Source organism: Oryzias latipes (genome assembly GCF_053564925.1).
Source record: "Oryzias latipes strain Hd-rR chromosome 1 unlocalized genomic scaffold, Olatipes_Hd-rR_3.1 chr1_Y".
Lineage (NCBI taxonomy): Eukaryota > Metazoa > Chordata > Actinopteri > Beloniformes > Adrianichthyidae > Oryzias > Oryzias latipes.
This window is the reverse complement of record NW_027616335.1, coordinates 10,917,293-10,930,245: the sequence shown is the minus strand read 5'-3', so window position 1 is coordinate 10,930,245 and position 12,953 is coordinate 10,917,293. Positions and strand designations below refer to the sequence as shown.

Here is a 12,953-nt window from a genome sequence, read left to right as displayed (position 1 = left end):
TTTTTTTTAATAAAACGTCTTGAACAGACAAATTGTGCTGCTTTTAAAGAATAATTCCACCTCCACGTGTCCCGACAAAACAGCTGCACCAGCAGAAAAGCTACTATGCTGCCATCAGAGCCACACTTTCCTCCATGCGTCTCTTTGTCCTTTCTATGAATATTGTTTTCCTTTTCAACAGGAGCTGTCATGCAGCCGGTACAGCAAAGACATTTAATCTTTCTATATATGACAGGAGAGGAGGTGTGTGTGTGTGTGTGTATGTGTGGGGGGGGGGGGGGGGCAGTTAACCGACATCCACGCGCGCACGGCGACCCAACACCGCCTCTACTGCCTCTCCTGTTACAGCTCAGCGATCGACTTACGTGGCCGGGGAAAATGTTGCAGTAAAGGGAGGAGGGAGGGAGGGAGACAGAGAAAGAGAAGAGGAGGGAGAGAGACTACTGCAGCATCGCTGGAGACTGGAGGTAGCAGCCGTCCCGAACAGCGCAGGTGAGAAGAGAGGCGAAAAGAAAAGAAAAGAGAAGGAGGAACAGGAGGAGGCGCTGGAATGAGAGTGAATGCGGGACTCTTAAAGGAGGTGGGGAAGCAACAAAAAAAAAAAGACGCATCTACAACTCGATCCATCACTAACAGAAGCATCCCGAGCACGGACTGCGCTGGATTACACTTCGGGACTGTAAACTGAGGCATCGTTTGCCTCTTCTGTCTAAAAACAAAGACGTCAAAGTCGCTTTTAAGAGACTCCTGTCCACTTACAACTTGAGTAAAGGAATCTGGCTGCTTGGCACGTTGCTCCACTGCGGGAAAAAGAGGGAAGCGCAGCTGGATAATAGGGTAAAAAGGTAAGCAAAGGTCCAGTTAGATCATGTCTTGGTGAAAACCATTCTTTTTTTGGAAGATGTGAGCTATTCCTTTTCAGTTTCACACAAACTAAGCAGTGTTTTCTCTCCCTCTCTCTGTCCCTCTGTCGTTTCTTTGTGTAGTGGTGCTGCATTGCAGTTTCTAACTGAAAAAACGTGAGAAAAAAAGAGCTGCTGTCCCAAATGTGACTGGAATAAAAAAAGAACTTCCAAATGGCATTGTGAACCAACGAGCGTGTCTGTGACAGCATTGCACTCTGGGGAGAAGATGAAAAGTAGCGTGGATTAATCACAGGTTCATGAATTAGTTTTTACGCGTTTCCTTTCCTCCGCAGCGTGATGGATTTCTTTGCGTCGTTATGGCGTGAACTATAGCAAAGGCTGCAGAATTATTTTTGGTAGAAGTTGAAACAGAGAGAGTAGGAGGAGAGTAAAAAAAGAAAGAAAGAAAGAAAAGGAAGGATCCCGCTCTGCTGAGTACAGAAGCTGTTCCCCGGACCTCAGGCGGCAGTCCGCAGAGAGCGATCCAGAGAAATAAATCAAACACCCACGCTGTGAGGCACCTCCGACCACAAGACAACAATAAATAACAGACAAAGCCACAACTGGAAAGCTGGAGGTGTGAGGAGAGGTGAGGGGAAGAAGGAGCCATGCAGAGGCTTGGTGCAGTGCACTCCTCCGCGGCGCAGGCTCTCCGCCTCGTGGTCTTGTTGCTGCAGTTGCTGACTCAGCTGCCGGTTGCCGACTCAGCTCTCCGGTACCGGGTGGCGGAGGAGGGCCCGCCAGATGTAAAAATCGGAAACGTGGCGGTGGACCTGGGACTCAAAGCAGGCACGGGCAGCGAGGATGTCACCTTTGCCCTGGAGAGCGGCTCAGAGTACTTCAAAATTGACAATGTGACAGGTGAGCTGACCACAGGCCCCCGGCGCATCGACAGGGAGAAGCTCCCCCAGTGTCAGATGATATTTGATGAAAATGAGTGTTTCCTGGACTTTGAAGTGTCAGTCATCGGACCCCTGCAGAGCTGGGTCGACTTGCTGGAAGGCAGAGTTGTCATAACAGACATCAACGACAACACACCTTCCTTCTCCTCACCTGTCCTGCAGCTCTCAGTTGAGGAAAATCGCCCAATTGGAACGCTCTACCTGCTCCCCACTGCAACAGACAGGGACTTTGGACGAAATGGCATTGACAGATATGAGCTTGTCCAGGATAATGGAGCGGGGTCGAGTGCAGCGAAACGCACAGCAGGAGGAAACCCCATTACTAGAGTGGATGGACTTGACCGGAGGGGCAGAAGTGGAGATAATGGAGGAGGAGCTAGAAGCAGTGTGTTTGAGTTGCAAGTGGCAGATATCCCAGATGGTGAGAAGCAACCACAGCTCATTGTGAAGGGCATACTAGATCGAGAGCAGAAAGACTCTTACGAGCTCATACTCAGGGTTAGAGATGGAGGGAACCCTCCACGTTCCTCCCAAGCTCTGCTCCGTGTTTCCATCACTGATGTCAATGACAATGGCCCTCAGTTTGAGAGGTCTACTTATGAAGCAGAGATCACTGAAAATGCCCCTCCAGGTACGCCTGTGCTTCAGGTCAGAGCTTCAGATCGCGACATTGGGGTCAACGGGCAGGTGGAGTACGTCTTTGGAGCCGCCACTGAATCTGTCAGGCGGCTCCTGAGACTGGACGAGGCAACCGGGTGGTTGAGCGTTCTACACAGGATTGATAGAGAAGACGTGACCCAACTTAGATTCACAGTCACAGCCAGGGACCGGGGCCAACCTCCCCGGACTGACCGCACCACTGTAGTTTTGTCCGTCCGAGATGAAAATGATAACGTCCCAGTTGTAGATATAAGAAAGATTGGACGGATCCTCGTTCGAGATGGAGCGGCTTTGGTCCCAGAGAATGTTCTGGTGGACACACCTGTGGCACTGGTTCAAGTTTCGGATCGAGACCAAGGAGAGAATGGGGCGGTGACTTGCACAGTTGTAGGAGATGTTCCATTCACACTGAAACCAGCAGGAGAGACAGTCCTCCCACCCCTGCCTGCTGATGAAGCTTTGGACAAGTAAGTCAAACCAAAAGCAATCATTTACATTAATCAATACAATGTTTAGTATTTACAAATAAGATATCTGCATTGGATCGACAAAAGCTGGAAACAAAAGGCTATCAAGTACTTAAACAAAAACAACCAAAAATCAGTCATCCTATAAATTTAGTATTTTTTCAAGGTTTTTTCAAAATGTTTGTGACCCTGAAACACTACTTCGAAGCTATTTAGACATTGGACTGACAGTTCATCACAGTTTTATTTCTTATTAAATGCATAAATCAAAAAACCTCACTTGTCCCTTCTTAAAAGTTGATATTTTGACTCTTGAAGCAAGAATATTTATCCACTGAGACTGCAGAGTCTTGGGGTAGTCATAGAAACTTTAAACCTTTTGAGTAAATATTCTTTCAAGTGGATAGTTTTACCCTTTGGTTATAATTTTAGCAGCACACGCTCCAAATGTCAGTACTCTTCAGTCACTCATAAGAGAATTGCCAGAGGCTATTGAGCAGAGAAAGTCGGGTGGCGAGTCAAGGCCCTTTTAGGGATATTATTGCCATCACCTCCTGTGTGACCTGCACAATGTTGTTAGCTGTTTTATTGAATTTAGGGCTTTCCCTGTCTAAGAAACTCATAGAAGCAATAATCAGAAGGGGGCTTTGGAAAATCAATAAGTTAATTTGATTAAAATGTTACAGTTGCAGCTTTTTGGCCTTTTAGTGTCACTCCCAGGATCACTGCAGACATGTGTGAAGATCTTTGAGTCTATATTTAGCACAAGGTAATTTATGTTAAAAGATTAATTCCTTTTTAATTGGAAGGGAACTCCTCGCTTTACCCGTTTTAAAGTTTAATAACATTTGCATTACATTAACATGAAAAGTCTTTTCTTTTTGTCTTTTTTAATCTGAAAATATCTGATTGAATTTGGTTGGACAAGACATAATCAAGGATGTCACCTTGAGATTTTGAAAAACAAATGTTATGAGTTTATTACTATTTTTGATCAAAGACCTTGACTTGTGTGGACTTCGTATGTTTGAGAGTAAAGTGTTGCTTAACTACCTTGTGTTTTTTTCCTTATGGAATTGCTACAATTATTGATTTTACTTTTTTCAATTATTTTCCAGGAACAAGAAAAAATACTTCTTGCATACATCAGCTTTGCTGGACTACGAGGCTACGAAAGAGTACAGCGTAACAATTGTGGCGGTAGATTCTGGGAGCCCCAGTCTGTCCAGTAACAGTTCACTAATGGTGCGAGTGGTTGACATCAACGATCATGCCCCAGCTTTTGCCCAGAGCATCGTGGAGGTCCACTTTGCAGAGAACAATTCACCTGGTGAAAGGGTGGTCACCGTTGTTGCTACAGATGCAGATAGTGGCAAGAATGCTGAAGTGGTTTACATTCTGGATCCTGCTTCTAATGGCCCATTCTACATAGATGCAGACAATGGAGATATTCGTGCTACAGAGGTCCTGGATCGTGAGCAGCGAGATAGGTATGAACTAAGAGTTATTGCAAAGGACAAAGGTATCCCTCCTTTGCAGGGGTCTGCAACTGTTGTTGTCCAGGTGACAGATCGCAATGACAACGCACCAAAGTTTGTTCAAGAAATCTTTACATTCTATGTCAAAGAGAACCTGCTAGCCAACAGCCCGGTTGGTATGGTCACTGTGACTGACGCTGATGAAGGTGAGAATGCAGAGCTTAGTTTGTTTATAGAGATGGATGGAGCCGACACAAAGAAGGTGGAAGGGGGAGACGGCGAGAAAGAAGAATTGTTTTCTATAGAGAACAACACTGGAACGATCTTTTCTTCTGCATCATTTGACCGTGAAAAACTTTCCACTTACACCTTTCGAGTTCGAGCCGTGGACGGAGGAGAGCCCCGCAAAACAGCCACAGCCACAGTCTCCCTTTTTGTGACAGATGAAAATGATAATGCTCCTGAAATCACTTCTCCTGCCAACGAATCCTACACCCTCTTACCACCCGCCAGCAGCGCTCGCACCATTGTCAGAACTGTGACAGCCACCGACCTAGATTCAGGCCAAAATGCTGACCTTCGCTATGCTTTAGTAGGAGGAAATCCCTTCAGACTGTTTGAGATTGGAAACACCAATGGGGTGATCACACTGGCAGAGCCTTTGGAGCGGCGCCACAAAGGTCTACATCGTCTGGTGGTTCGAGTTAATGATAGCGGGATCCCCTCTCTCTGTGCCACAACCCTGGTGCACGTCTTCATAAATGAGAGCTTGGCAAATGCAACATTGGTGGATGCACAGGTAATCTTTTTTCTTTTATCAGCTTTAACTCATGAAAAAGCATCTTTTTCTGAAAGACTCACTCCGACAAATAATTGTGTTTTGGGTTTTTTTAACATGTTCTTGCATTTTTCTCAAGTGGACATTTATATTTAAAAAAATGGGTTAAATTGCAATTCAGTGTATTTCTTTATTCAAATGAATCAAAAGCTGAGAAAAAAATATAGTTGGAAAAAGCTTGTAGATATCATGTAGGAACTACAATGGCAGGCCACAAGCTCCCTCCTCCACTCCATTCTGATTCATCCACTTGTAGACGATTAGATCCATGCACCTCTCCGTTTTCCTCGTCTGAGCTGGCATCCGGCTCAGAGCTGTACAGCTGGATAGCTCCAATATTGCTCGCCTTATTTGTTGCACCGGTAATGTTAGGCTGCTGGTGTGAGAGTTTTTTTTTTTTTTAAAGGGATGATAGGAAGTGTGGGCAGGCTTATTCTTTGCCAATGGTCCCACCCGCACTTCAGAGACAAATTTCTATTGAACTACCACCAGTGTGCAAAAAACGATATCCTAGAAAATTACTATCTTTTTTTGGGGGGGGGGGTAAAACCACATAATTATGATAAAAAGACCATTGGGGACACTTTCAGATGGAACAAAACATTATGGGAGTGGGTCTTCAAGGCTTTACAGGGGTTTTGGTGTCAGACAGCACCTTTGAAAATATCTATAACACATGTTTGTGTCAGTTATTACCATCTGGACATCTGCACAAGGTACTACAGACTTTTGGAATCCTTAGTCGTGATTTTCAGTTACCAATCACTCAATTTGAATGATGCCATCTAATCCCCAAACTGTTCCTCTTTTAATAACTGCAAATCAACTTTTTTGATTCAGATATGTACAGACTCGTTTCACATAGCTGGTTATGAAAGAAATTGTAACTGTCTTTCTGTTTTGTTTTGTATTCAAAATTGGCAAGATATGGCAGTCTTTTATAATGGTAACGGCTGTAGACTGTTAAACTAAACAGACTGAAAACCCAATTTTCTTGATAGAATGAGATAAAAAAGAACACTATTTTTACAGCCTGCACTGTAATGCAGTTTTTTACTAGTATTGTGTAAATAATATTTTTTTTATGTGCACACCACTTGTTTTTGTGCTTCTCTGTGCTATGCCTGCTACTTTATAGTTTAGATACTGAAGCGCCTTCTTTCTTCAACATAGAGTTTCATAATGGCCAAATAACTGTTATTACTGAAGTAGTCCTTTTATGGTATGTGTAAATCTGAGCTGGGACAACTAGGTGTGGTTGTGTTCATACTTGAGAGAGAAAGAGATAAATAGGGGGCAAGTGTTTTGGTGAAACAGAAGAAGAGATAGGAAACTGTCCCAGATTTGACAGAGTAGGTTGAAGTGTGTTTGAACATTTGAGAAGTCTTAAGTCATGAGTGGTTCTTTTACCTGATTACCGATGAGGTTTTGGAGTTGTTTTTTTGTAACTTTATAATACTGAACAAAAGAGCATTGGTGAGAATTTATGGGAAGCAACTAAATAAGTCTCCAAACACAATGCGAACTATGTGCAGCAAAATGTGCTTCAATTTAGACCAGGCTTTGCAGATGGAAACCTTTTCCTGTTTGAATAATAAAAAAAAGGATCAGTTGAGCTATAAATGTTAGCAGATAGGGGTGCAACGATTAATAGACTTAATAAATCAATTAAAATTCCTACAATCCAACTAGATTGATTTGTCTGAGGCAGGCTGTTAATTGAATCGACCTCTACCATTATGAAATGACTTCAAAATTAAATAAAATTGATATTGATATTGGAAAATACCATTTGGATTAAGGTACGGTAGGTTTATTTTATAGTATAACGTAAAAACGACCAAGTACCGTTACAGCGGACAAAACATGTGATGCATCATTACAGTCCTATGTGTGGAAACACTATGAATTTTGCAAACACATGTGACCATACAGTATGGTAGAATGTTCTAATGTTCTGATTGTATTATTTGTTAAATGTGAATGGATTTGCCTTAGCTTTTGTGTACACAAATTAATTTACACTTAATATTTAGGATTAAATGTAAATTAATTATTAATTTACTCAATAAACTTAATTATTAATTTACTTAATATTTATCTCCGAGTCACACTGGTTGAACTTCTGGCCAAAGATCAATTTTAGGTCAGTGAAGTGGATCGTTCAAAAAGATTCAATATCGACTGTGAAAACTATCGTCAACCACAAATTATATGAATTGAATCGTTTAAATTAATCGTTACACCCCTATTAGCAGGAGATAATTACTAAAAGACTTTACAGATTTGAGTAAACTTGTTTTTTAATTGTGTTATGTTGTGTTGTGGAGAAAAAGAGTCTATGCCGTGAATCCCCACTTAAAAGAGTTGTGGTGTCACCCTAGTGAAAGGACTTGAAGTGTCAGATCTCCATGTAACATGTTGCAGATCATTTAACCATAAAGGGTTGCAAACTTTGAGATGTTAACCGTAAGAGGAAAAGAGCAGTCAGACAAAGAAGAGCCGTGGATCTCCAAGAATGTGGCAGACTGCCACAGGCTTTCTGAAGTATGATGATGGGATTGTTTTGTTGTAAACCACACAATAATGAACACCCCCTCCCTTCTCATACTGTATGTTCTGACTGGGGACCTTAACTTGTAAACATGTTTATTTCTACTGTGATATCGGACTTTTCAGTGTGGAGCTCTGTGGGGAATTACTTTTCTTCCAAGGAGCTAAGAAAACAGCACTTTTTGCCTCTAAAGTCTTGACGATATCAGTTTTCCCTAGAGACTGCTACATGATGACAAAGAAAGACAACAATTTGTAATGACATGCTGAACAATTCCCATTTATCGCTTGTAAACTAAACTACAAAATCGTTTCTGTATGGTACTTGTGTGTAGCTCTTCCGGACATCCACAATGCAAGTGCAAGAAAATTGTGTTTTGCAGCCTTTCTGAGTTGTGCTTGTTTTAATGACACTTGAAGCCTAATGCTTCCTTTCAACACAAGAGAAAATGTTCTCTGTAATCACAAGCTGAGAGGTTTGACTCGCCTCATGCTGAGATAACGTGGCACTGGTTTTAAATAAAGACAAACAACTAAAGTACTCGTTGGACCGATAGGATTTGACCACTAGACAACGAGAACACCCCATGGTTCTCTAAAATATAAAAAGAAAAGTCGATTAAGTGTCCATTAGAGCATAGCCAGTTGAGTTATCTTTAATGAGTCTAAGTTACCAGGACCGCTGAAGTTAACAACTGGGTGTAACACATGTAAACTGGTATAAAAGCTATCACTGATTACAATGTCCACAGTTCAGTTTTATTTTTTGGTAGGAACTTGGTAAAGTAATTGAGTAGAAGTCATTTTACAAAGAATACTTCTCATTCATAATGAAGTCACACTGAGTGGTGGATGGATGCCAGACACAATTATAGGAACAGAAATGGCTTCAACTGCCGCCACACTGCAGTAGAAAATTACTCCAGTTGTTTCTATCTGACAATATTGGGTGAACCACATCTTTGGTAATTATGTTTAATAATGCTGCCGAGTTTGAGTCAGAGAAAGAGGAAATTGACATTTTAGACACTGTGTGTCGTCTTTGTCATTTAGAAACATTTGAGGTGCTTTGAAAATCAGGCTCACTGCAACCTGAAGGTGATAAAGACTCCTCAGATCAAGTCATCTAAAGATGTGTTTTCTTTTGTTTTGTTTCATTTGTTTAAAAAGGTTCAAGTAATTTTCTTTAAACCCGTTTCAATGACAAAAAAAAAAAAAAAAAAAAAAATCTGGTTTTTTGCAAGCTTTGGTCAGTGGTGTGGTCAGTAGAGACCTCCTTGTCACATCAGTGACATGCTGATAACTTTGTACTTGGAGAATGGAGAGGATAAACAGATACGCATTCAGTGAGTGTTCAATGACTGTGTAGAGCCCAAAAACTGTCACAGAAACTTGAGTAGTGACGCGTGAATTGCAGAAGCCTAAAACACAAATTGATGTGCGTTTAGATAGTCTTTTCATTTGAAACGGTCTCTTGAACCCCCCTTTTTCGAACCTTGTGTGAACATAGCATTAGTCACGTATCCTCAACCTTCGTCCATATGTTTTGCTGTACCTGGTTGAGAAAATGTTGGTATTAGTGGCTGTGACGCAAACTGTACGAGCAGCAGTAGCTTCTCTTCTCACATGCAGACACACGAGAATTGACTCACAGTTCACACCCTCCAACACTTTTCTGTGACACATATGCCTTCACTCACACTGACTGGGTCTTATACAGTATGTGTTCAAATGAGGTTGTGCTCCATCTTCCTATTTCTTTGTCTGACAATGCAGCTCACAGTACAGGGTAGCAGAATGACAAAGACAGCAAGCAGATGGAAAAAGGCAAAGAATTCTGCAGGCAGAAGACGAGCAGTGGGGCTGATGGGAAAGGGGAGCCTGGCAGAGGTCCTCTACAGTGGATGCTGAATAATGGAATGGAACCAGCAAAACTCCCCAGCTAACAATGAAACTTAGCCTAGAGATAGATACGGATGAAACAATGAAATATAACACATTGTCACTCTTAGCTTTTGAGAAAGAGGAGAAAGTGAATAATGTAGCCCTGTATGAGTAAGCGTAATATGTCTTGGATAATATTATAAACATTTCTCATTGTGCAGTTATATGAGCACATCCTCTGCTTTATTAGTAAAGCTGTAGTTTGCACTGTAGTTATTGTCCTTCGCTTTCTCAAAGCTTTGGGTATTACTTTTTATCCATCTTTCATGCATTCCTGCAAGTTTTATTACTGTGAGAAAGTAGTAACTCATTAAGCATCCTCCTCACTTTTTGAATCCACCTTATGTCAACATAATTACTCACATGAACAAAGTGACCAGCAAAGCATTGCAGATCAAAAGGTCTAGACTCCCAATGTCGAGTGTCGTGTTACAATCTGCTAATCTGATCACCATCCAAGTTGAGTGTATGTTTTATTAAGACTATTATTCTACTGTTGTTTTCAACAATTTTTTAGCTTAAATATTGAAGGGATCTATAAATTTAAGTACTCCTAAGATCAGTGATGAATGTTTCCGTTTAGGATTTTAAATTAAGTTTAAAGGGACAAATCCAAACATTTCTTGTACCCTGTTGATGATGCAAAAATCTAAAGTCAAAATTCACAAGCACAACTTGACATGTTGCAACTGGGAGGCAAGAGTGATTATTTATTTAGAAAATACTTGTGTTTGGGAATAGCAAAGAAGCATCCACACTAAACAGAATAATGACTTTAATTAAAATGAAGATGCCGTTTGATGTTTCTAGATGGTCCGCAACCACTATGTAATATTTTATTGAGAATTCCAATCTTTGGTTCTATTTTGTTTTATGGAACGTTCTTCGCCTGATTGTTCTCCTTTTCCCCCTTCATTGCAGGTGGCAAGAAGCCTGATGGCTCCACTGACATTGGACATTGCAGGGGACCCAGACAGTGAGCGGGCACTAGGAAAACAGCCCCTCAGTGTAGCCATTGGTGTCCTGGCAGGAGCTGCGGCAGTCATCCTGGTCATACTTCTTGTGGTCACCGCAAGACAATGTGGTGCTCAAGGGAAGAACGGCTATGAAGCTGGTAAGAAGGAACCTGAAGAAGATTTCTTCAGTCCTTCAGGGGCTCAGCCACAGGCTAGCAGAGGTGGAGGGTCAGATCGAGGACGTAAACCTCGGCGGGACAAGCGCAGTGGAGGTAGTGTTGCGGCTGGAGGAGGAACAAAGTCTGACAGATCGCATTATAGTGGTATCGTCACCGTCAATGGCCTCCGACACCATGTCAATGACGATGACGAGGAGGATTTGAGCAGCGCAAGTGAGCGTTTGGCAGCCCGTTACTGCACCGTGGATGGTGACCCAGGCAGCCCACGCATGGGTGGAGGCAGGAGACACCAGTCTAGCCCAGATTTTGCCAGGCACTACAAATCCAGCTCACCTCTTCCAGCTGTGAATCTACAGCCCCACTCGCCCCCAGCGGAAGGAAAGAAGCACCAAGCAGTTCAGGAGCTGCCTCCGTCCAACACCTTCGTGGGCAGTGGTGGATGTGTGGGAAGCGCCGGCTCAAGCAGCAGCAGCAGTGGTGCTAGTGGCAATGCAGATGCCATGTCCCTGGGATCAGACCAGTGCTCCGAGTATGGGTGCCAGACTGGAAACAAGTACAGCAAGCAGGTAGGACCCCAGAGATGTAATGTAATGTTCTTTAGAATCAACTGTTCTTGTAAAAAGTTTTTTTTTTTAATATCTCTTTAGTCACCTCTTTATTCTTTAGGTCCATTTACACCACTTTTAATTGGTCTAGACCAAAAGACCAAATCCCTTGGACAACCCTGGTTTAGACCAAAGTTGTTTTTCAGGATACTACCTACTAGGTTGAGTAAGAATAAAAGCATATACAACTCTAGTAAAACCAAAAAAGGAAACAATAATGAATATGAAAGATAGGTATTGGTTGAACTGTAAGGGAACTCTGCTGATCCATCTTAATACATAGATGGACTTAACAGCGAGTCAAACAGAGGAAATCAGGCCTAACAAGTATTGTAAGCTAGGCCTGCACAATAAACCGCAACTCTATCATCATCACACTATGGTCACTATCAACTATGCACATGGCAAAAGACAACGTAAACTAGGTTTACTAAAATCTTTCAATACAAGCCCATGGAGACGACTGTTGTTGTGAATTTGGGCTGTATAAATAAAATTGAATTGAATTGAACAAGCTCAAAAAATCTCATGGTAGAAGTATTTACCAAATCACATGATGCCTTTTAGGCTTTAATCGAATGGAACCCTTCACTTTGTTGACCAATCAGATGTAGCCCTTTTATGTTAAATGCTTGCCTCCCATGTGGACGTGGGTCATTTGGAGTTTAATACAAGTTATGTTTACTTTTATTTAAACAAAACGGTTGCAATGAAAGGGAAATTATGTATTTGTTGTTTTTTGTTTGGCTTTTTTTTTCATGTATTGCAAGTCATGTAGTCATCAAAATATTCATCACCATTATTGCACATCGTAGACCTAATGTAAGCACTGTACATTTCACAATAAAATGAAAAACACCACAGCACAGATTTAAGAAAAAACGCAAGAAAAGAATCAAAATCAGTTTTAATCCAGTTAATCTATTCAAATATGTGACTAAATAAAAGAAAACGATAAATTCTGGGCCAACAAGTAATGCATGAGTGAAAATTTGACAGTGAATAAATAAAGTATAATAGCAAGCAAACCAACCAAGCTGTAAAAATCTTTGGTACTGCCTTTAGCCATTAAACAGTCTTTACTGCTCAAAGGCCTTACAGCAGCATCATTCACTGTTATTCTACAAACGTATGTCCTTCACACTCAATTGGGCACACCAACTAACAGGTTTTTTTTGTTTTTTTCATAAACGAGATGCAAGACTGTACATGCATGTATCATGATTACTCCCCTCAACTTCTGAGCAGTGAGACTGTACCATTCCGCCAGAATGTGTGTGTGCGCTAAAGAGCTGCGGGTCAAACATAAGCGCTGTGTGTAGTATGATCCACCATCAGGCACATGAGTCAAGCCCATACTGTAACTGAACGATATGAGAGCGTGTGTTTGTGCATATGCGCATGATTGCCTGTGAGGGTGAGGCCATTTGAATGAACCCCTGAGGAGTTAAGTTAGCGCAGACACA

General features: G+C 41.8%; 1 protein-coding gene across 1 annotated transcript in view; it reads left to right on the top strand.

Moving 5' to 3' along the window:
* The first annotated feature begins 392 nt into the window (after nucleotides 1-392).
* Nucleotides 393-12,953, top strand: part of pcdh7a (protocadherin 7a) — a 51,679-nt gene continuing 39,118 nt past the window's right edge. The window contains exons 1-4 of the mRNA XM_011474683.4: nucleotides 393-845; nucleotides 987-2,934; nucleotides 4,053-5,211; nucleotides 10,669-11,448. Coding sequence (XP_011472985.3) covers nucleotides 1,514-2,934; nucleotides 4,053-5,211; nucleotides 10,669-11,448 — 3,360 coding nt within the window. The 5' untranslated portion in view covers nucleotides 393-845; nucleotides 987-1,513. The remainder of the gene's footprint in view (nucleotides 846-986; nucleotides 2,935-4,052; nucleotides 5,212-10,668; nucleotides 11,449-12,953) is intronic.